At 41.5% G+C, this 25,165-nt stretch overlaps 1 protein-coding gene across 1 annotated transcript in view; it reads right to left on the bottom strand.

Annotated features, from left to right (window-relative positions):
* The window catches only part of FAM199X (family with sequence similarity 199, X-linked), a 30,449-nt gene extending 18,335 nt beyond the window's left edge, over positions 1-12,114 (bottom strand). The window contains exons 1-2 of the mRNA XM_049871630.1: positions 11,618-12,114; positions 690-909 (exon numbers count right to left, since the gene is read on the bottom strand). Coding sequence (XP_049727587.1) covers positions 690-909; positions 11,618-11,814 — 417 coding nt within the window. The 5' untranslated portion in view covers positions 11,815-12,114. The remainder of the gene's footprint in view (positions 1-689; positions 910-11,617) is intronic.
* Between the last annotated feature and the right edge of the window lie 13,051 nt (positions 12,115-25,165).

Genomic DNA, 25,165 nt, shown 5'->3' on the forward strand with positions numbered 1-25,165 from the left:
GTCTGTTGAAGAAAACATTGCTGTATGCTAGAAAAGCTTCAAAATGCTATTGTCTTTCACAACCAGAAAATGCATGTTGCAACAACACAATCTACATTTTTTCAAAGATTAGTCATTATAAAGCAGTGCTTTCAATTTGCCATAAAGCCATTTCACATGGTTAAAAGTACCACGAGAAGGAAAACCACTGACAAAAAACACTTCCTCATACAAAGAGAATACATAATGAAAAATTATACTGCATTTCTGATAACAGAATAAAAAAGTATGTATTTATGGTAATAATGGTTTCTGATCTTAAGACATATGATGTGACCCTGATAGGAGGATATTGTGCCTATGAGGACACAAAGGCTATTTATTATAATGTAGGAAGAGTAAATTTGCTTAGATTCAGGCATAGAAAGGCACTGATGATATATAATAATGATAACATTATACAAGTATTAAATTACATGAAAATCTACAAAAGGACACCTGCAGCATCAGAAGCCTAAAAGGTACATTAACAAAAATAAAGGATACATAATCCATCTAACTCTTTGCCATCAAACGTGTTGGCAGAAAATCACCAGGACTAGATAAACTCTACAGAAATCTACTTTCAGGGAGAGGTGAAAACATCAAAACACAAATGCATACTTCTATGTATTTATCAATGATGCCAATAAAGAGAAAAAAATATCTACCTGCCATTCAAACTCACTATCTGACCAGTCCCAATAAGTGCTAATAGATGAGGAGACATCGCTGCAGACACTCCCTTCAGGGAATAAATCAAAAGAAGTGAAGTCTTGATCATCTAACAGGGAATAGCAATCGTCTTGATCTCCAACAGAAACTGATGAAAACAGCTCCTCACTGCATTCTGAGCTGGCAACGCTTGTTCCACAAGAAGTCAAGTTCCACCTTCAAAAACACAACACAAAAGAAATCACAACAGGAACTATAGGATGTACACAATTTTAAGTCATTAATGGGAAATATGGCTATATTTTAAGTATGACAATGATATTGTGATCATTTTCTAAAAGAGCCTATCTTTTAAGAACATATACTAAAATATTTATGAATGAAATACATTTGGGATTTGCCTCAAAATAATAAGGGGGCTGGGGAATGGGTAGAAGCAAACATGAAGCATGTTGCCATATGTGAGTAAGTGTTGAAGCTGGGTGATGGGTACATGAGTTCACTACGCTCTTCTCTCTATTCTTGTACCTACCTGAAACTTTTTATGATAAAAATTCAAATAAAGAAAAAGACATCTAAACAAGGAATAAAGCAAAACCTTCATCCATTAAAAAAAAATACAACATGGTGGTTATGAGTAAGCTCTGGAGACAGACTGAGTTCAAATTCCTGCTCTGTCACTCCTTAGCTGTTTGATCTTCAGCAAGTCACAACGTCTCCAAGCCTGGGTCCTCGTCTTTAACACTGGGTTATTGTGAGGATTACACAGGAATACACGCAGAGCATTTAGCACAGTGAAACACATAAAAGTGCTCAATATACGATTATTAAATTAAAAGGAAGAGGGAGGTCATTGCCGGGTAGAGAAAACCACCAACAAAGTACACAGAAGTTCAAACAGTGTTTCTTGTATTTAAATAACTTATATTAAAGTTATACAGACTCATTGAAAAGATTTTAGAGTAAGAGTGAATGAAATTAAAATGATCAATAATTTCATTACCCAGCAATAATCAATTCTTAGTATTTTAGTACTTTTTTTCCTACATGCATATATATTTATGCACAGAATTAGCAATCATTCCGCACACATATGTATTTTAGTTTTCTGCTTTTGTTTTCACTTAACATTACAGGCTGAACATTGCCCCAAGTATATTACTTGAAACATGTGAATGACTATATATTTATTATTTCATTTATTGAATGTTTCATAATTTATTTAACTTTATTCCTGCAAGAATGTTTAGGTCATTTCCAATGTTTTGTTCGCTATTACAAATAATACTGAGATGAGCCTTCTTGTTTATAATTATTTGTCCAAATGTATATTCTCTCAGGATAGATTGCCTGAACGTGAAGGTACTGGGTCAAAGATTATTAACACTTCTGAGTTTCTTGGCACATCTAATCAAACGTTGTTAGATGCTGTAGAGTCGGTTCTGACTCATAGAAACCATATATAAAACAGCACAAAACAGTGCCCGGTCCTGCACCACCCTCACAATTGTTGCTATGTTTGAGCCCATTGTTGCAGCCACTGTGTCAATCTACCTCATTAAGGGTCTTCCTCTTTTTCGCTGAACCTCTACCTTGCCAAGCATCATGTCCTCCAGGGGCTGGTCCCTCCTGATAACATGTCACATTCACTGTCAAAAAGAACATTTCAAGATCTATCCTGAAGTACAATGTTGACAGTGATAATATCCATATGCCTAAAAGGAAGACCAGTTAATATGACTATTATTCGAATTTACGCACCAACCACTAAGGCCAAAGATAAACACACAGAAGGTTTTTACCAACTTCTGCAGTCTGAAATTGCTCAAACATGCAATCAAGATGCACTGATAATTACTGGAGATTGGAATGCAAAAGCTGGAAACAAAGAAGAATCACGAAGAAGAATAGGTGGTTGGGAAACATGGCCTTCGTGATAAAAACACCACCAGCATGGTAGAATTTTGCAAGACCAACGTTGCAAAGCTAGTCAAATACCTTTTTGAAAGGCTGCAAACCAATTTACACTCCCCAGAGCAGAATTTAAAAGTGCTCATTGCACCACACCCTTAACAGTATGGGGATTTTTCTTTTTAACTTTTACCTATCTGGAGAGAAACGTTTTTATATCAACATTTCTTTCTTTAAAGAGCTGATTTAGAATCATTATTCCCTGCCGTTAAGCATAGAGAATGTGACTCAGCTGGAGCTGGGCCCACAAGGACTCACAAGGACACATCGACTGGGCCCTGAGATAAAGACAATAGAGGGGACAATCTTGGAAATTATCTTTTAGGAAAGAAAAATATCTTTTAGGGAACTTTTCACATAAAGCCAATCAAACAGAACACAAAAGACTTTCCACTTTTATCTTTGTCTATTATCATTTAGGGAATAAAAAATTTCTTGGACCAATGAAGACCCTCCTGACTGTCATTTACTGAAACTTGTACCAATGATTGTTAAGAAAGGCAGTTCAAAACAAAACGTCTGATCAATTTCTAGCCAATCTGTGAAAAGGTTTTGCCCATCTGTAATGTTAACACATACTGATGATTCTGTAACTTTTCTGGAACTCAGACAGACATGGCTGTGGCAGCAGGCTTGTCCGTTTTCCCACCTTTGTTCTGTAATATTTCCTTGGATTTGGGCAGACATTAGCTCTGGCAGCGTACTTGTCCACTTCCCACCTTTGCCTTTTTGAACGTATGCCAAATAAAACTTTCCTTTTGATCAAAATTAAAAATTTTTATCAGCCATAAAATTATATTAAAAAATATTTATTAGCCATTTTGCTCTGGGGCTTTTCTATGTGTTAACGTTTTCCTTACTGATTTTGTGAGAGTTCTGTATGCATTAAGGATAATAACCCTTTATAGTATTTGTTGAAGGTTTTTTTTTGTCTTGAAATCTATTAATATTTTCCTCTGTAAATTTCCACTAGTTTTACACTATTAACTAGATAATCATCACTGCATTGGCAGCAGCATAGGGAATTAACCCTTAAGCTAATGATTCAGTATTTCCGATATTAATAAGCTACTGAAATATAATGACTTCCTGAAGAAAAGCTTCTTATTTGCCTATTATTCGATTGTTTCTTATCCTTCATTTAAATCCAGTTTTTCCCGATGCATGTATCGCATTTTTTAACTTGCCCATCTTATTTTGTGTGACTAGTCTCAATTCAGGTTCTTGATTTACAGTATTTGGGCAGTCTGAAAAATTTTATGGAACTTTTTACTTTGAGCTACCTTTCCTTCAGAAAGGAAAAGCCTTGACACACACACACACACGGACACACACAGAAAAACTATTATAGTTCGGTAAATACAAAAGCACGTATCAATAGAAATTTTATAAATAGGCAAAAAAAAAAAAACTTTTTATCCAAGGATCCTAGAATACCTTGTAAGATTACTTAGTTTTTATCACATGCTTACCGGGTAGCCGGCGTCCTCATTTTAAAAAACCAACAAACCTAGCATAATTAACCAAATTGCCTAGGTCTTGCAATACAGCAACACAAAAGCTGTGAATGGCAATCACACGTTCTGTCCTTGAGATAGTTGACTGTATCTCCATTGAGTCCTGAACAAACTATTTTTTCTCTTTTGTCTTCAAAATGCATGTGCCTTTTTTACCTTTATTCATTCATCCATTCGACAAACATTTAGCCAGTATCTTCTATGTCCCAAGTACTGTGTTAGTTGCTAGGAAAAACTGTTAGATAGGTAATTGTTTTCAATGGGAATTTCTTTTCAGCTTGCAAAATTTCTGTAGAAATGTGTTTCCTTCCAAATTCCTTGGTTTTGTGCTCTGACCTTAAGGCAAAATCAGTATGTTCCTCAGCTTTCCAGACTCACAACTACATACCGGGATTCTGGATATTCTCAGAAGCCTTTTTTGTTTTTTTTTTGGGGGGGGGGGTTAATGTTGTTTTTGTTTGTCTTTTAATTAACAGAGGCAAGGAAATTGTGCTCATGGCTGAAACAAATCCCCTCAAACAGAAAAACGGTATTTTTTACTATTAAAGATGTTTCTTACTTCTGTACCTTCTGATTTGCAAAGATTATTTTTAGTACTTTTTTAAGGTAATGTGGAGGAAAGCACAGTAGGAATTGCTTTAAGTCACGGCTGGTGGGAGTATAAATTAGCATAACCTTTCTGGAAAGCAATTTGGCTGTGTATCTATATCAAGAGCTTTAAAAAGGTTCATTCCTTTGGACGTAGTAATTCCTCTTCTAGGAACCTATCCCCTTCCCCACTAGAAATTTGGAAAAAAGATGTGTGTACAAACATGTCCATCACAATATTATTTAAAATAGCCAAAAAGGGGAAACAAATGCCCCCCAAAACATGGGGAATTAAATGACACGTCTGAGTCAGTCTGTGTTTCGTAAGCATTAAAAATCATATTTTCAGACTAAGTATAACACAATGTAACTGCAAATGAGCTGGTCACGAATTGTGTATAGAACACCAAAAAGGGCAACATCAAAATATTAACAGTTGTTATCTTTGGGCAAAGGGATCATGGGTGGTTATTTGTGTCTTCACTGGTTTTTTACATGCCCACAATTTTCTATAATGAGCTTTCCTAATAAAAATTTAAGTATGATTCTTTTTTATTATTGTCAGTCTCAACCTTGTAATTAACGTCCATCGTGTGATCAGCACTAAGCTATTCAAATTTACGAAGCCCTTACTTCTGTGAAGAGAAAGCCACCAAACAGTAAAATCTTAGCTATAACCATAAAACTACACTCAAAGGAGACTTTCTCCAAAATCTTAAAAGAAAAACGTGGAGAAATAATTCCAATAAAATGGTGTTTAACTCTATAACTAGACTTGCTGTCCAAAGTTTAAAAACAAAAAAAGTAAAGCCAAGAACGTTTATCCACAAGGCTTTTCAGCAAGAATATACAGACTAAGGACTTTTCACAGCACTTTGGTAAATAGCCATTTAAATGTCAAAATGAAGAAAAGCATATGTTCCCTGTATATATCCCTCTGCAGCCCCCTCCTCTCTCAGATGGACCTAACCGTCACCTCAGAATGAGAGCCCCTAATTCAGTCGCCGAGCACTGCTGCATAAAGTCATATAGTGTCAAGCTGATGAAAGTCATTCCAAATCCATGCTATGTATTCATACTCAGGGGCTAGTCCCCCAGTCATCGCTGGTAATTATCACTGATTCCCTGCAGAATCCCTGCAACAGCCACTCAGACCTCTGCTGTTCCTCTGGAGCCCAATGGGCCACCAGGCTCCACCAACTTAGAGCAGGTGACACACAACCACCTACTCTACTTATTTAAGTTCCCTACTCTCCTATCACCTACCTTAATTGTCTGGGGATCATTACCCATCCTTCCTACTCCCTTTATTGTCTTGAAAAGAAAAAAAAAATCCGTCTCATTTCAAAGATTAACCCTCTCATTTGGGGTTCTGAGTTCATCCTCTCTACCTCCTCTCATCCCACTCTTTCTTGTATTTTTCAACTTCTCCCTTTCCTGTGGGCTGCTTTTAAGGAGCTAAAATCTCCACTTCTGGAAAGGAAAAACTAAACAAAGCAAAAAGCAAATGCAGAAACCTTCACTTCCCTCTCAAATTATCGCCTAAACCCCTCTCCTTCCTTTCCTTCGTAAATTTATTTAAAAGTATCTTCTCAACCCTTTGTAACCTGTGGTTCCATTCCTATTTAGAAAACCCAAATCAAACCGGTTGCTGTCGAGTCCGTTCCAACTCATGGCAACCCCATGTGTTTCAGAATACAAGTGTGCTCCATAGGGTGTTCAATGGCTATGCTCTTTCGGAAGGAGCCCTGATGGTGCAGTGCTTAAGTGCTTGGTCAACCAAGAGGTCGGTGGTTCAAACCTACCAGCCACTCTGCAGGAGAAAGCTGTGATGTCTGCTTCTGTAAAGATTACCAACCAACCAACCCATTGCTACTGAGTCAATTCCAACTCATAGCGACCCTACAGGACAGAACAGAACTGCCCCATAGGGTTTCCAAGGAGCAGCTGGTGGATTCGAGCTGACACCCTTTTGGTTAGCAGCCTGAGCTTTTAACCACTGCGCCAGCAGAGCTCCTCTGTAAAGATTACTGCCCTGGAAACCCTATGGGTTCTACTCTGTCATATAAACTTCTTTGAGTCAGAATTGACTGGATGGCAAAGGTGCTCTTTCAGAAGTAGATCGTCATGCCATGCCTTTCTTCTGAGGCACTTCCAGGTGGACTCAACCACCAATCTTTCAGTCCGTAGCAGAGGGCTTAACCATTTGGACCACCCAGGGAACCCATTATTAGCCTACTGGAACTCTTGTTCTGATTACTCCTAAATCCATGTTTCTAGCCTGGATATTTCTCCAAAGATTGACCCCATTCTCAACTTGACTCAGCAAGTCCCCAAATTCCTCCTGCCTCTCATCCTTCCTCATGGAACAAGATTCTCCCACCTGCAACCCACAGCTCTTCAGCACCTCCAATTTCTATATCTAGATGGGAAAACTGTGGGTGGTACAAAAGGCACACAGTAGTCTTGGGGATTTTCTAGTTAATGGTGATAGAAAACGGGGATCTAAAGTCACATAACTGAGTAACTGATTTATACAATAGTACATTTCGTATCTTGCCAATAGGGTGTACAAAAGAGACTGTCCTCCTACACACTTTTCAGGATCGTTTAATGTCAAGGTACTGATGCACTCCTGAAAGATGATGAGAATAACACATCTAATAGTTAATGCTAACCTTCTTCATCTTGTAATTTTAATCACAGGATCCACCAATATAAATTTTTTCAATTTGCTGAGTGGCATTCTTTTTTTGTGGTGGTGGGGCTGTAGTGATTAACATGGTTAGTGTACAAAACAAGCGGAACTGATGGAAGTGCTGAGAGAACCCTCATTCACATCAGAAAAATCCTGTCTCCAAAACCAAAGAAAGTGTCTTATACATTATGTATTTCATATTGACATTACAAATATTTTAAAAAATGTATTAACATTTTTTGGCTTACTGAAATTTCTTTGTATTTATTTTTATTTTCCCACAATTCTAGATAGACAAACCCAACTCTGTCATAAAATCCTAAAAGACACTCCTCAGAAAGTATGAATTCTTACAAAACTGGCTGTGTCAATGTAATTTATTTTCTATTGAACCTAGACTAATGACAAAAAAACCTAAGTCTTCGGTGACTCTAATTTGAACACTACATGCATTAAACTGTCAAGCCCCACTTTTTCCAATTCAAGCATTATTTTTTCCTAGTGACTATCAGCTTTTTTTTTTTTTAACCTTCCTCTCTCCTATCTTACTTTTCTCAAGGCACTTGGGCCAGAATAGTGCCGAGACTCTTTTCATTAATGGAGATCACAAATGTGGCCCAGAGTCAGCTAAATGAGCAAACACAAAATTGTCATCATCAGAAGGCCCTCAATGAGGGCACTGTTCAACAATCTCTGAAGTTTTCGTATCAGGTATCAAAAAGGAAGCAAAATAAGGGAAACTGAATGTAAAGTCAATCTGGTAAATAACATCTACCCACTGACAAGCTCTTCCTTTCAATGAAATTTGTTTTGAATGACTAAACTCAAAGCAGAATTTCAATATCCAACTATTGAGATTTGATGTTTGAATTGCTGCTTCAAATGGTGAATGTGATGTGAAGAAAAAAAATGACACGTACAACTCCAAAATAACAGAAGTCCCTCAACTCAGCTTGGCCTACATACATGTTTGCTTCTCCCTGAAAAGAAAATGCCTGGAAGTATATGGTCCTCTCAAATACCATCATGAGGAGGGGTAGGAAGGTAGAACACTCCACAAAGGGCAAAAGCTATTTTAAAAAAGAAAAAAAGCAAGCTAGCCTAGGGCAGAAACATCTGCTGTAAGTACAGTCTTCCCTCAGGATCCAGAGGGATTGGTTTCAGGACCTCAACTGATTCCAAAATCCTTGGATGAACAAGTCCCTTAAATAAAATGGTGCAGTGTTTACATATAACCTAAAACATCCTTCCCCTCCGGTATACTTCTAAATCATCTCTGCAGTCCTTATAATGCCTTATACAATGTAAACACTATGTAAACCGTTGTTAATACTAACACTTAATGCTCAGTCTTTGCAAGCACTTTATGAAGAGCCTGAACGACCATTTTTTGCCTTTGTAGAGGCAGCGTTAACACTTCCTGAGTTTCAGCTTCTTTGTGCTTTATTGTGTGAATGGCTGAAATCGTTCTTATGGACCTTATGGACCACTTCCATCCACTTCGGCAAGCGACATGCCACTTTGCAAAAAATTTATGATTTTTATTTTCTTGTTGACAGGGCACACTTTACACTCTTCTCTTAGCCTTTGAGGAATTGCTTTGACCACTTAATTGCTTTTTAGGAGTCATTTTTTCATAGAAACAAAGTGTGCACACAACACAAGTAGCGAACAAGACACCAGGTGAACAATGCTCAAACTATTGAGTGCTGGAGAGAGACTGAGGAGCTGTCAAATGGCGGGGGGTCGGGGGGGTGACAGCAGGGGATGCCTACACATCATTTCATTTGCGTGGATTCAGCATAGTGCTAGGCCCATGGCAAAGTCAAATTTTGCTTTCAGGAACTTTCTGTTATTTCTTTCCGAATGTTTTCGATCCACAGTTGGTTGAATCCACGGATTCAGAACCCTCGGATATTGACAGCCAGCTGTATTGCGAATTGTGCATCCCTTGAGCTCTGCTGCAAAAGGTACAGACTAAGACACATTAGACCTTTAGACCCTCTACTGCCATTCCAAGCCTTGTGAAAAATAGGGTAGGAGAGAGAAGTTAAAAAAAAGAAGAAGAAAAGCAGATAGCAATTAGGAAAGCATAATGTTTGAGTTGGAAAACCGGGGGTTTGATGGGAACCTTCCCCCACACCACCCTCACTGCCCTGCTTTGAAAAACAACCTTGACCTGACTGTGATCTCTAAGAAAAGAGCCTAGAAAAACACAAGGAATGGGGAGGAAGAACAGAACAAACTGCAAGAAACGTGTTATACCTTTACTCCTCATCACCCCACTGGTTTTGGCAGTTCTTATCCTCAACTTCTGTCCCTACTCCCTTGCCCTAATCATCACAGTGTGGGCGAAATCATTTAACTTACCTGTGTATGTGATTTGCTCTGCTGCAAAAGTATTATTTTTTTAATGCAAGCAACCCTTAGCACACTTGCATTCATGAATATACTTCAGTTATATTACGGGTTAAATAGGCTTTTGTGAGTTAATCTGAGAAACTCTAACAACCATTTGTAACACTGGAGCCATTACTTCTGTTCCAAGTTTCATCGCTGACTCCAAAGGAGCAGTCTTGGTCTGCATGACTAAGCTTTATGACCTTCAACTCAGCCTTTTATCCCCAGGCCTCAGTTTCCTCATTTTTACAATGAGAATTTGGAACAAAAAAAAAAAACCCTGTTGCCGTCAAGTTGATTCTGACTCATAGCGACCCTATAGGGCAGAGTAGAACTGCCCCCACAGAGTTTCCAAGGAGCACCTGGTGGATCTGAACTGTGGACCTTTTGGTTAGCAGCTGTAGCACTTAACCACTATGCCACCAGGGTTTCCAGGATTTGGAATAAAAAGAATAGTCAGTAACAAATGTACTCTTCTGAAATGTGTTATACTTACGTTCTGCGTGATTAAAAAAAAAAAAGAAAAAAAAAATTTTTTTTATATTCATAGACTATAAGTTTCTTTTACGTAAGGGTCATGTTTTACACGCTCCTTGTACCTAGTAGGAGCTCAGTAAATCTGTAGCTTGATTTAGGTGGTGGAAAGGAGGAAAACATGCAAAAGGCCTTCATGCTCACATCATAAATGTGGATCAGAAATCAGAACTAGAATCCTGAATTGATCTCCAATATTGTCCATAGCTGAACTCCTGTCCTTGTCCTCTGCACATCATTATTTTTCCAAACCCTCCCAGCTTTTTGTGTACATATCTCAAATCTCCACCTATACTAACAGGTTGGGGTTGTGTCTAAAACATCTTCAAATCCCCCACAACCTTTAGCATTAACACTTCAATGGTGACATAAGAGAATTCTCTAGAACACTCTACCTTCCAATAACAGCAGTCAGGAGGAGAGATGCACCTCTGAATAAATTTGTATAACCAAGTCCATCCCAGCCTCGCTCTCACCCTCCACTGGGGGAACAAACCAAGGGATACGCTACACGAAGGAATTTTCCAGATTTATGCTTATACATTTTGGTAGGGCCTAACCCGCTATGAGTCAGAATTGACTCGACGGCAATGGGTTTTTTTTGTTTGTTTGTTTTTAACCCGCTAAATTCATAAAGAAAAAAAAAAAGAGAATCGCCGGGTTTCCTAGAGCTCCCCTACAAAAACGGGGATGGGTGGGTGAGGAGAAAACAAGGCTGTGTGACAGGTTAAAAATTGGAAAAAGGAAGGTTCTAGCTTTAAAAGTCACCTTTCAAAACATTCATGGATTGATTTCGATCCATCCGAAATCTACTATACAGCGTACCAGAAATGGAAGGGGTTAAACTTTTGAGAACGGATGGAAACAGGACTGCATTTAAAAATCAGGGGTGGGGGTTTGGGATTTGCAGGGTACAGAAAGGGGGCGAGAGAAAAGGAAGGAAGTAGGGAAGGGAGGAGTCGCTGTAGCCAGAAGATGAAAAAAGAAAAAGCCGAGGGTAAAATGCCGCTCAAAGGAAAATCGGAGGGCAAGGGTGAAAAGAGGGAGGGGGAGCAGGCCGGGGCCAGTAAAGGAGCCCGGGAAAATACCGCAGGTCGAAGAAAGGGGGGAGGGGAGTGAACGGAAGGCGATGACTGGGATCAGGGGCCACCCGGAGTTCTCAGGCTTGAGGCAGAGATGTGGGAAAACCACCCCTGTCCTCAGCGGCGGTTCGTACCTGTTGGTGTGGAAGCGGTGGAGTGGGTCGGTGCGATGGCAGGAGGACAGCTGGCAACCGAAGTCGCTGATGTCCAGGCAGCCCGGCTCCTCGCTCAGGCAGGTGCCCACCCCGCGAGGGGGTCCCAGGAGCGGGAAGGGCTCCTCGGGGGTTAGAAACTTCTCATACGAAGTGGTGGCCGACGCCTCGTCGGACATGACTGGAGATGGCCTGGCTCAGGCTCTCTCTTTGGCCCGGGGCTGCTACCGCGCTCGTCCCTGCCCCCACTCTAACCTGTCCGCTGTCGCCGCCGCTGCACCGGGGTGTGCTGGCCGCAGTTCACTGGCCGGCTGAGCGGGGCGACCCGCCGCTGACCGGGGACTGCGGGGCCACGCGAAGAGGCTGCTCAAGGCCAACGCGGCCCACAGGCCACCCAGCCAGCGCCTCAGTGGCCTCTGCAGCCGCCTCGATCGTCGCCGCCGCCGCCTGTGCCGCCTCAGCCTCTGCAGCCGCCTGGCCCGCCCCGCCCACTGCGCTCACGGCTCCCGATTGCTGCAGTCCACCCGGCACCAGCCGGGAGGGGAAGGGCGGCGGGAAGCCGCGCCCCGTGCCCCCTGCCGGAGCGGAGGAGGAACTGAACCCTCCGCCTGCTGCGGCCCAGAGCGAGCGTTCCCGCCCTTCCCCGCCCTCCCCGCCTCAAATCTGTGATTCTGGGCGCTGGAAGGGCTCGGTGGCTCAGGCTAACCTCCTCCTCCGCTCTTCCATCGGCGCCTAATTATTAAGCAGAAAGCCGAAGCCCTGAGAAAAGGGACTTGGCCAAGGTCACACTGCGGGTGCGTGAGAAAGGACCCAGATGCCCTGGTTCCCAGCATACTGGATCACCCTGTGTCAGTTCAACAAGGTATTTATTGAGCTCCTGCAGTGTGTGTGCCCAACACTGTGCAATGAGTTCTTATAGGGAAAATGGGCCAAGTAGGGGACAAAAACAGCCCCTGCTTCGTCATCATCATCACCGAACCCCAAGAACCCTACGCTACAGCCACGAGGCTACTCAGAGCTGCCAGACACGTAGGGCTCTTTTGTGCTCTGTGCTTTCGCTAGCATTATGTGCTCTGCTTGGAACGGACTGCCATTTCTTCCCTGCTAATCCTTAAAGGCCCAGCTCAAAGGTTACCTCCTCTGTGAAGCCTTCCCTGACTCCCAAACAAGAGTTAGGCACACTGGCCAGTGGCCCCATAGAAACTGTCATATGGCGCTTAACTTGTTTATTTTGAATCAGTTAACTAGGTGCCACGCACTGTTCTTTCCTCCTATCTCTTCTCCTTTCTCTGTATTCTACACAGGTTGTTCCCAGATCTTGACCACGTAAGATTCTTTTTAAAAACACAAGAGGGCCAACTTTTTTTTTGGCCAAATGAAGAGAATTTTTTAAAAAACTACCTACTACTGTTTCATATATAAGGAAGCATATTCTCATAGAAAAGAAGGATAAAGGCATACTCTTTCAATAAAAAATAATTCTTTACATTAAATAAATTTACCGGTATGGAAAAATTCATTACACTGAACCTTGAGGAAAGCATAGTACCAAAGTAGGTGGAAAGAAGGACGATAGGCATTCCAGGTGAAAGAACGCAGGAAGAAGGAAGGAGAAAGGGGGCAGAGAAAGTGGGGAGTTGTCACGTAAATAAGCCCCATGCAGTCTTAAACTTTGGGACTTGCCCTACCAATGCAACTTTTAATGTGGAAAACAACCCATCAACCACTTCTTTAAAATTTATATATTGTCTTACTTCAGTTACTTAATTACCTAACTGTAGAGCGTGGTTGTCTTCTTTCATTTAGATTGCAAGAAAGGTAGGTTGCATTGTGAATGCGGCTTTCAAAATGTATCCTTTGTCAATATCTAATGGGGCTGACCGATTTAAAAATCAATGAAAGTGAGGGTGGTGGCGGTTTGACTTATGGTCCCCAATGCCTCAATCTCCAAGGGTCTGGGGCTAGTGAGACTGGATGGGCTTGGTTTAGTGCCTACAAACAAGAAACTCAAGTGTCCAAATGCTGCATAATAATGAAGGTACTCAGGTAGTAGCACCAGAAACTGTTAATAGGAAGCTAACAAAAGAGTCTAAACATATTTTTTTTTACATAGAATTGTTGTTAGGTGCCGTCGAGTCGGTTCCTACTCATACCAACCCTATAGGACAGAGTAGAACTGTCCCATATGGTTTCCAAGGAGCAGCTGGTGGATTCAAACTGCCGACTTTCTGGTTAGCAGCGTGACTCTTAACTACTGCGCCACCAGGACTCCTGGGCTACTATAGGTGAGTGCTTCTTCAAATTGGAGTCTGATGTCACAGTCTTGGTGTTTACTGCAAGTAGGTTGTACTTTTGCATTTAAGGCACGTTGTGGAACATCTGGATGAACACATTATAACTACCCGCTGCTATATAGTTTAGGACCTCATTAAATGAACATTAATTTGTTTTGTTTTGCATACAATTTGTAAATTTGCCTTGGTGCTAAATTTGTATAAGAGCTTTATGAACATACAGACCTTATAGTTTTATGTTTGTTTACATTTAGGAAATATAAAAAATTTAGGCAAATGCGTGGGTCTGAGAGAATGCTTTTCCTTTAAATTAAAGAGGTCCCTCCATATATTTCTCAGTTGAGAAACACTGATATAGATACTGACGGTAATGCAAAGAGTATATACATTGTATTTATAAAGTTTATTTAAATGTATGGTTGTTAGGTGCCATGAAATTTATTTTCAATGCATAGCAGTGCCCTGTGACAGAGTAGAACTGTCCCATAGGGTTTCTAGACTGTAATCTTTATGGGAGCAGATGGCCAGATCTTTCTCCAGCAGAGCCACTGGGTAGGTTCAAACCTCTGACGGTTCAGTTAGCAGCCAAGCGCTTAACTGTTGCACCACCAAACCCCAAAACCAAACTTATTGCCCATGAGTCAATTCCAACTCATAGAGACCCTATAGGACAGAGTAGAACTGCCCCATAGGGTTTCCAAGGCTGTAAATCTTTAAGGAAGCAGACTGCCGCATCTTTCTCCCGTGCAGTGGCTGGTGGGTTCGAACCCCCAACCTTTCAGTTAGCAGCCAAGCGCTTAACCACTGCACCACCAGGGCTCCTTGTTGCACCACCACCGCACCTTAAATATGTGGTAATAATGCACTAATGCATCTTTACCAAGTTCATAACCTTTAGAAGCTGATGACTGCATGTGCATCCCCCCTTCTTGCTCCGCTTTAATTTGCTTGGTTTGCCCCCTTGGGTGCACCTAGTCTGAATGGATTTGCCCGTTCCACCAAGATCTTTCCTAATTTCTGTTTCTCTGAACATGCATATACAGTAGTTCCATCTTTTCTGAAGGGCTAGGCCTAGGAGGAAATCTGGGGTGATCTGCCTACTTCAAATGCGTAATTTATCTTCCAGAGAGCTGGTAGGCTGTGGGAAAACTGACTGAGATTGACAATTGTCCACCAACCTTTATCATTTTGTTTACTGTTGGATAGATAAATATTGGAATTGACTTAATGATCTATGATCTAACCTTTGTAATTTTTTCATGTGATTGATTGATGGTGGCAAAGTGTTAATTTATATTCTCACCAACATCTATTTATCTATCTATTTATCTGTATAAACTTTGCCCCCATCAGTCACACCAAGTTTCCATCTATGGTTGTTTCAACCTGCAAGTTCCCAGTGGTGGTTGTTTCAGTCTCCCTAAATGTCAGGCTTTTCTGCTCTTTCTGCCGTATGACCATTTGTTGGATCATTTGACAAGACACAGCACTGCGAAGCAAATATTAAAAGAAGGGTTATGATCAGAATTACCTTTCAGCCCGGAGCCAAGAGCAACCATATTACACCAAGACAATAGATTCCATCCCCAATCTGTAAAGTGCACAGAACTAGCTATGGGGTCTTTTGCCAAATTACCCGGTTTTCTTGTTTTTTTTATTTACTTCCTGGGTCTTTTGAGTAATTTTTTTTATTTTGTTTTGTTTTAACTTTATTGTGCTTTAGGTGAAAGTGTTACCGAGGGCCCCTTCCTTGGCTGAACCCAACTGGTTTTGTGCCACTCAATAAGACTACTGAGGCATCCCGAAGTCACACAAGCAAATTTATTTTGCCAGCAGCGAACAAAAGGAAACAATAAGGGCTAGAACCTTCAGAGAGACTGTCTCTCCGATTTGCCTAAGAGCCAAGTGTTTAAGGGTTTCAACAAGGAGGGGTCTTGATGTTTATTAATTAGGTTCTTGGGGGAAGGGTGGGGATTCCTGAGAAGGGGTTGGGTTATGCAAATGAAGGTGCACACACAGAACTTCTTCAAGATGGAAGTCCTTTGGTTCCCCTTGACATAACTCATTATGGGATGTGACGCAGGTGTGCTGGTTCCCTTTGTCACGTCTCCCCCTTCAGCAGGCATGGGAAGGACAGTGGTTGCTCTTACTTTTGCAAACACTCTGCACTTGTGGTGTCCTGCAAGCTCTGCCTGAACAGTTTATTTGCAACACCGCACAGCCAGAACATTTTGCCCCAGAGGGCCCGTGTGTTCTGTTCTCTCCAGGAGGTAGGTTATGGTTGCACCAGGCTATTTATTCCACTCTCTGTCCTGCTTGCCCTTTTCCCAGCCTATGTGCAAAAAAGGGGAAGGGGGATGGGCCCTGCTCCAGCCTAGCTCTGTCTAAAAGTTTTGTTTTAGTAATATTAAAGATCTCAGAGAGGTCTGCAGCAATGTAAGTACAAAAATCTCCTCCTAAAACGGCCCACACTCCCCCTCAAGAAGCCAGTCTTATATCTATGGCAGCAGTTTTGAACTACTGCATGTCCAATTTCATTAACTTCTCAGGCAAGAAATTCTATAGCCTTAGTGGCTGTATTGGAGTCGAGTCACTGAGTGGTGCAAACAGTTAACATGCTCAACTGCTAGCCAAAAAGTTAACTGTTCAAGTTTACCATGAGGTGCCTCAGAAGAAAGGCCTGGCAATCTACTTCCCCAAAAATCAGCCATTGAAAACCCTATGGAGCTCAGTTCTACTCTGACATGCATGGGGTTGCCACGAGTCAGAGTCAACTAGATAGCAATTGATTAGTCAGTTGGTGGTTGTATTAGTTTCCTGAGACTGCCATGGCAAATTACCACAAGCTTAGTGGCTGAAAACAACAGAAATTTATTCTCTCACAATTCTGGGGGCCAGAAGACCAAAATCTTTTGGGGCTGCACTCCCTCCGGGGGCTCTAGGGGAGAATTCATTCTTTGCCTTTTTTAGCTTCTGGTGGTGGCCTAGCATTCCTGGGCTTGTGGTCACATCACTCAAATCTTTGCCTCCATCTCCACATCACTTTCTCTGTGTGTCTGTAAAATATCCCTCTGCCTCATTCTTATAAGGACACTTGCCATTGAGTTTAGGGCCCATCTGGATAATCCAGGATAAACTCCTTCTCTCAAAATCCTTAACTTAATCAATTTTTTTTTGCCATATAAGAAAATATTCACTCTTTTACCATATAAGGTAATATTCACGGGTCCCAGGAATTAGGAAATAGACAGATCTTTTGGGAGTCACCATTCAGCCCATTATACTGACATTGTCTAAACTGCTTGCCCTTCTCAGAACCGTAGCATGTAGGATTTGCTCTACTTTCCTGGCCTATTATAAACTTGAAATGCAGAGGCCTGAGGAAAGAAGAAACAAATACAGAATTCCCATAGAGTAGTTGGAGTTTCAGTTCTTGAATCAGGACCTGTTGTTGTTTTCTTTTTAGAATTAAATTATTTACTGATCCACTTTCCTTGAGGACAAACCAATGGCCCAGAATGGACACTGGGTGATGTTGGAAACGATTCCAACGATAAAGCCAAATCACAAAGCTTTAGACAAAATGTCTGTAAGGAAAATGATTAAGCCCATTTTCAACGAGGAAAGTGAATGTTAAATCTGATTTACAAAAAATGAATGAACATAATTTTTATAAAGGAAAAAATCTTGAGATACGACGTAATGATCCAGAGACATAATATATATACTCTACCACAAATATACCAAGCATTCAGGAAAAATACCTACAAAGAGACTATTAAGTAAAGAGATTCAGTAAATTTGGAACAGGTTTTAAATATCTGTATTTTAATAAGACTCCATAAGCAAGTCTGATGTTCACCCCCAGCTGAAAACCAGCAGTCTAGAAGATGCTAGATTAAAATTAAAAAGTAAGGTTGTGGCCAACGTAACAATTAAAATAATTACTGAATTACGACCGATAACACTAGACTATTGTTGCCTAATATCATTAGGCAAAGCGCCACCAGGACTCTGATAACTGGAAATATCATGGAGAGTGAGGGCATTGAGAAATCTCTAGGTATTTTCCAAGCAGCATACAATTTGGAAAATAGTTATATTAGTAACATTTTGCCCATACAAATTCCATCTACCTTAGGCTGAGTATCTCTTCTGATTTGACCACTCTTCCCATGCAGCTCATCAATAGTAGCGAATCAAATAAATAATCATTTCTAGCACTTTTCTTTTTATAAGCTGAAAGAATGTCTTTGTGATTTTCCAGGGGCCCACTGGAAAATCTCAGAGATGGTTTTAACTGCAAAAGATATACTGAAAGTTATTTATTTCACTTCAGATTTAGGACTCAATCTTAGGAAGGAAAAGAAATCAAAAGTTGTCAAGAGGAAAAAAAAAGTTGTCAGGAGATCTGGACACAAGATACGATTATGGGTGACTGAGAAACGATATGTGGCTACTCATTTGAAAGTGACAATAAAGCTTTAAAAATACACCTGTAGGGTAACATGATCATCAAGAACCTTAGCTTTTCACATGAGAAAGCTTCGCTTCCTTACATAATCGGCATAATCAATTCTGGTAAAACATGCCATCTTTTCTATCTAAGCAGATTATACAAAATAACCCTTCATATTGTAGGTGAAGGAATAAGCGGTAAACCAAGGAAACAAACTCATCAAAATTGAGTATACTTTGCTAAGATTGTGGCATATTTCCTAGCTTCTCAGACTCCGTATTTGTACATACTATAATATTAAGTAAATAACATTCCCGTTTCCACTACTTTGGAAACCACGGTGCCGTAGTGGTTAAAAGCTACAGCTGCTAATCAAAAGGTCGGCAGTTCGAATCCTCCAGGCGCTCCTTGGACACCCTAGGGGCAGTTCTACTCTGTCTTATAGGGTCGCTATGAGTCGGAATCGACTCGACAGCAATGGGTTTGGTGCCCCCCCCCCCACTTCATACATCCTTTCAGGTTTTGTCCTTTGCCATTCTGTATTCTGGAACAACTCATCCTTTCACATTAGGAGAAATCTATTATCTTTTTCCCTTAGCAAAAATATATTTCATTACCTTGCATATGAAGTTGTACCTCTTTCCCAAGATTCCTCATGTTATTGTTGTTAGTTGTTGTCCAATCGATTCGGACTTATGGCGACCCCATGTGTTGCAGAATAGAACTACCCCATAGGATTTTCTTGGCTGTAAATGGAAACAAATCTCCAGGCCTTTTCTTCTGCAGTACCATTGGGTGGTACTTTAGGTTAACAGTGGAGTGCAAACCGTTTGCACCACCTAGGGACCTTTAGATTCCTCATAAACCAAACCAAAACCCATTGCCGTCAAGTTGATTCCAACTCACAGTGACCCTATAGTACAGAGTAGAACTGCCCCATAGGGTTTCCAAGGCTGTAAATCTTTACAGAAGCAGACTGCCACATCTTTCTCCCACAGAGTGGCTGGTGCGTTTGAACCCCTGACCTTTTGGTTAGCAGCCTAGCGTTTTAATAACTGTGCCACCAGGGCTCAGATCGCTCATAGTAGGTGTGTGTTTGCATATATTATTTATAACTTTTAACCAAAGGAACTTTCTTTTACAGAGAAAACTGAGAGGATGGGTAATTGTCAACTGTCATACAACAGCGTTTTAGCAGACTAGCAGAACTCATGAATACATGTAACAATGCTCTACGTACTACAATCACTGTTACACTTAATCTGTATAATGATTTAATTTGGTTAAACACAAATTTACATTCTTCATAAAGAAATGATCCACCAGTCGCATGGTTTGTGGAAATAATAAGAGCTTAAATATAGTATACAGTACATAGTATGTGCATAGTAAATATTGTGTGCCATCGAATCGATTCCAACGTACAGTGATCCAACGTGACAGAATAGAACTGCCCCGGAGGGTTTCCTAGGCTGTAATCTTTATGGAGGAGCCCTGGTGACATAGTGGTTAAGAGCTCGGCTGCTAACCAAAAGGTCGGCGGTTCAAATCCACCAGCTGCTCCTTGGAAATGCTATGGGGCAGTTCTGCTGTGTTCTGTGGGGTCGCTATGAGTCTGAACTGACTCAACAGCACCTTACAATAAGAACAATCTTTGCGGGAGCAGATTGCCAGATATGCAGTTTCTCCCTGGGTGGGTTCAAACTGCTGACCTTTCAGCTAGCAGCCAAGCTGCTTAACCACTGTGCTACCAGGGCTTCTGCTTAGAAAGTATTTCTTATATTTTTTATTGCAGAGAGATCAAGTCAGACATAGTCTGACGTGGTCTCAGTGGAAAGGGAAGAAGTGTATTCTGGATTGTTGGGGGGCATTTTTTAGCTATCTAAATATGACTTGATTGAATAGGCCACAATATAGTTGTTTCGGGGGAAGAGATGAGAGATTATCATCATTAATTGGGATAACTGCACCACCAACCTGATTTGATGCTTAAGATTGTCTGAGCTATACCCATAAAACTAGGTTTCTGGGTGGCGGCAGTTCGGACTAACTCAGGTTGGCTGTTTGAACTCACTCAGCAGCGGCAAGGAAGAAAACCCTGCTGGTCTGCTTCCGTAAGGATTACAGCCAAGAAAACCCTATGGAGCAGTTCTACACTGCAACACATGGGGTGGCCCAAGAAAACTCTATGGAGCAGTTCTACTCTGTAATATATGGGGTCGCCATTATCAGAATTGACACCACAGCAACAGTGTGGTTTTGTTTTTAACCCATACAGCTGCAACCTAATTTGTTAGTGTACTGGGAAACTATGGTTTCCATTAATAATACACTTGAAACTCCCTAGCCTCACAAAAGTGGAGTAAAGGCCCTTTTTCTGTGCTCCTATACCATTTTCCTGAAGTTGCCTGCTTACCTGTACAGGTAGTCCCCGACTTAGGACAGGGTTCCGTTCCAACAACTCCGACGTCAGTCAGTTCTAACGTACATTGAATACCTCATTTTTTTTTTTTTAGTTTTCATTATTATTGCCTTTTATTATCAGTATCTTTATAAATACGATCTTTATTTGTCTTTGGGGGTTGGAAATATTACATATAAACCTAAAGATATATTTCAATACATGTTGTATTATTGTTAGGTGCCATCAAGTCCGTTCTGACTCTTAGCGACCCTGTGTACGACAGAACAAAATCCATACATACGTAGAAAATACACGAATCATAAAAATTCACTCCGATGATGAAGAAGAGTTATGCAACATTGGCATTTTGCCAGTTGCAATAAAAACTCCACTTGTGGAAGGTTCTGGATCATCTGGATTATCCCTGGGAATGGGGGTGGCATTTCTAGTCAGAAAATTAGTGAAAGTTGCCTGTATGGTCCTTTCCCTTTTTTCTTCATATATTTCATGGTAACATCTCTCTGCTTCCCGAATCTGCCTATTGACTTTAGCAAAGCGATCAGCATTTGGATCCATGTTTCCAAGCAACTGAATTGAAGTCCCTGATTTATTTAGAAAAAACTCCAGCTAATCCCTCCACTGTAAAGTTACTGATGATAAGATGTACAAAACCAAAAACAAACGGTCATAAGTGTGGTTTGCCATAACTCGAATACATCATAAGTCGGGGACTACCTGTATATGCCATTCTGTCATCTCCCAGCCTCACTCCACCTCCTTCTTCAAGCCAGGGACCATCAATTATTCAGCTCTTACTGGTTGGTCAGTGCTAGCATAGGCCTTGGCACAGACTTGGGTGATCAATTAATTTGGGTTGAAATAAATAAATGAGTAATAATGTTCACCACTTCAGGCCTTTCTTAGACTTTCCTCCTCGTAACCTATCATCAGCTGAGATTTCCATTCATTCTTCCTTCAGGAAATAAACATCCGTTGCGTGTATACTCTTGTACTGTATAAGGCCCTGGAAATACAAAAAAGATGTGACATACTATAAAATTTACAATCTAGGTAAGGATACAGATATGTTTTAAAAAATGTGGCAGAGTCTACTAGTTGCCTATTCCATACCTTTTCTTTTAAGTAATAAAATATTAATTTTGTTGGGGGATGCCCATGTGCCTAGCTGAAAAAACTTAATTTCCCATCCTCCTCTGCAGATAGGAGTGCTCATATGATTAATAAGGCCAGTGGTTTGTGAGTAGAAGTTGTGAGGCTTCCTAGAAAGCTCCATAATTTCACATGTGAGTGTGCACATGCATGCATGGGGTGCTGGAGGGGAGGTGTGTTGTGTATAAGGCTATCTCAAGCTGGAAGGCCATTTTACATTGCCTTCTTTCTTATTATCCTTGCCTGGGATATGGATGTGATGGCTGGAGCTACAGCAACTGACTCGTCACACTGAGGCAACTTTGAGTTTGGAAGGCGGAGCTTGGGCTTGGAAGACATAGCAGAAAGATGAAAGTAACCACCATAACGATATGGAACTGCCTACCTTTGGCAGTTTTCTTTTATGTGATAGAAACATAATGGGTTTCCTAATAACAGCTGTAAAAATAGTGTGGTAGAGGCCTTTGACCTCCTCATCTAATTTCACAAGGGGAAGGAGGGAGAATCATCACCAGCATCAGCCCAAGGTTGACATACCTCCTCTCTCCAAACTTTTTAGCAAATCTGGCACCAGCTATCCCTCCCATGGTACTCTCTACTTCTCTGCTGGGTTCGATAATTCGTTGCAATGGCCACATAGAACTCACAGACAATACTCACAGTTACGAGGTTTATTAGGGAAGTAACAGGTTACAATTCAGGATCAGGAACAATTCATGATATAGCTCTTCAATCAAGACAGCCTCTTCTCAGCTGTGCTTGCAGGCAGGCCTCTCTCTGGCCCTCAGTCCTTCAGCCCCTGGACCGGCCTTTGCCCTGCTCAGGCAAATGTTACAAAGGTTTTGATTATTAATAGATGTTTGCAGTTGTTTCTTCTCATTTTGAGTCATGCCACATCAGCAAATGAAGGTCCCAAAAGGTCAGCTCCACTTGGAGGAGGCAGCTCTTCTGCAGTCGTCTTTTGAGTGCCTTCCAACCTAGGGGGCTCGTCTTCCTGCACTATATCAGACAGTGTTCTGCTGCCATTCGTAAGGTTTTCACTGGCTAATTCTTTTCACAAGTAGACCTCCGGGTCCTTCTTCCAAGTCTGTCTTAGTCTGGAAGCTCAGCTGAAACCTGTCCTCCATGGGTGACCCTGCTGGTATCTGAATACCGGTGGCACAGCTTCCAGCATCACAGCCACACACAAGCTCCCTGTACAAACTGACAGACATGTGGGGGCAATGAGGATTATGTTGTGGTTATTATGCTAATGAGGCAGGATTAGGGTGTATCTTGAGTCAATCTCTTTTGAGATATAAAAGAGATTAAACAAGCAAGCTAGAGAAGCAGAGATGGGGGAAGAGAGATGCCAAGCCACATGAAGATCGCCCAGGAGCAGAAGCTGAAGGGACAAGGACCTTCCTCCAGAACCAGCAGAGAAAGCCTTCCCCTAGAGCTGGCACCCTGAATTCTGACTTCTAGCCTCCTAAACTGAGAAAATACATTTCTGTTTGTTAAAGCTACCCACTTATGGTATTTCTGTTATAGCAGCACTAGATAACTAAGACACTCAGCCTCATTTTTTTTAAATAATATTTTATTGTGTTTTCAGTGAAGGTTTACACAACAGTTTAGGTTCCTGTTCAACAGTTTCTACACAAATTTTTCAGTGACATTGGTTGCCTTCTTCACAATGTGTGAACATTCTCATCATTTCTGTTCTGCTTGTTCCGTTTCCATTAATCTAGTTTCCCTGCCCCCTTACATTCTCATCTTTGTTTTTAATCATTGGCCATTTGGTTTCATATAGGTGATTTTTTAAAGGAGCACAGAATCAGCCTCATTTCAATTTGTGTTAGGTCATATGTCCCAGTTTGGTTTGAGGAGCCCTGTCCAGTTGCATCTTAATTCACCCCCAGCTTTCTCATAGATGGATATGACTGCTTTGTCTACAACGAGGAATCAACACCCACAGCTACTGAGGGATGGACCTATCTGCCTCATAAAGGAGGCCTGATGGTATATAGTACGGAAACACTGTCATATATGTGTTAGGGCCCAGATGTAAAAATGGCATGAGGCAGCATCTGACGTCCTCTAACTTCACAAGGAGGAAGGAGAATCAAGATCAATAGCCCAAGGCTGATTCCTATGCAGAGGAGGTCAGACATGCCTTCTCTCTCCACCATCTTTACTAATTCTGACACCAACCATCCATCCCACAGTACTCTTTACTTCTCTGCTGGGTTCAATAACTCATTATAATGGCCACACAGAACTCACAGACAATACTCATGATTATGGGGTTTATTTGGGAAGTAACAGTTTACAGTTCAGGCTCAGGAACACTCAGGATACAGTTCTCCCATCAGGACAGCATCTTTTCAGCTGCGCCCACAGGCACACCCCTCTCTGGCCCTAGTCCTTTGCCCTGCTCAGGCAAGTGTTACAAAGCTCTTTTAGCTCTGCCAACAAATGCCCAGAGGCACCCCACTCCATCAATAAGCCTTGGCCCAAAGTCACTCACCTTTCTCGCTCTGTGAGGCAGGGAGCCCACCACACCATCTCCTGCCAGTCTTTCCTGCTGTCGTTTCTCTGCCACTGCTTCTCGCCATCTTCAGTGTTATAGCTCTCTCTCTCCGTCTCCTGGTTTCAGGAGGGATCCCGGGTCCAAAGGTCATGCTCTTCTCTTGGTTCTCCTTCCTTGATGATGGTGGGATCCTCTCTTTGCTCTGGAATTGGCTCTCATTTAAGCTTAGCAGGATGGCAAAACTGATCACTCCCTTTGGTGGGCCACAATTACAATGTCTCCACAGCCCTGCCCAATCACCTGGGTGGGAGTTACAAGACCATGACGAGAAAGGCCACACAAAAGCGATCCACTGCAAGACACTAGATCAACCCTTCAGAAACCTACACTATAACTGAAACATACTACTGAAAACACTGCAGAAACCTGAATACCTAAACCATGCATGACACTGGTTCTAAAATAATATGTTCAGAGGACAACTAGTGTTGCTAGGAACACATCTCCCTTTCTGGCACTGGGTTTAGGAACACCCTCTCCCTCACATACCCCCTTTGCTAAGCAGCAGCAGCTGGTGGTGGCTGCTGTGATCAGGGCAAGGTGCCCGGTGGTGAAGGAACTGGGTTGGCTAGAAGAATTGAAGGCAGATGAAGTCTCTGGCGTGGCGATATGGGGTTTGGGGTGAAAGGAG

The sequence above is a fragment of the Elephas maximus genome, chromosome X (genome assembly GCF_024166365.1).
Source record: "Elephas maximus indicus isolate mEleMax1 chromosome X, mEleMax1 primary haplotype, whole genome shotgun sequence".
Lineage (NCBI taxonomy): Eukaryota > Metazoa > Chordata > Mammalia > Proboscidea > Elephantidae > Elephas > Elephas maximus.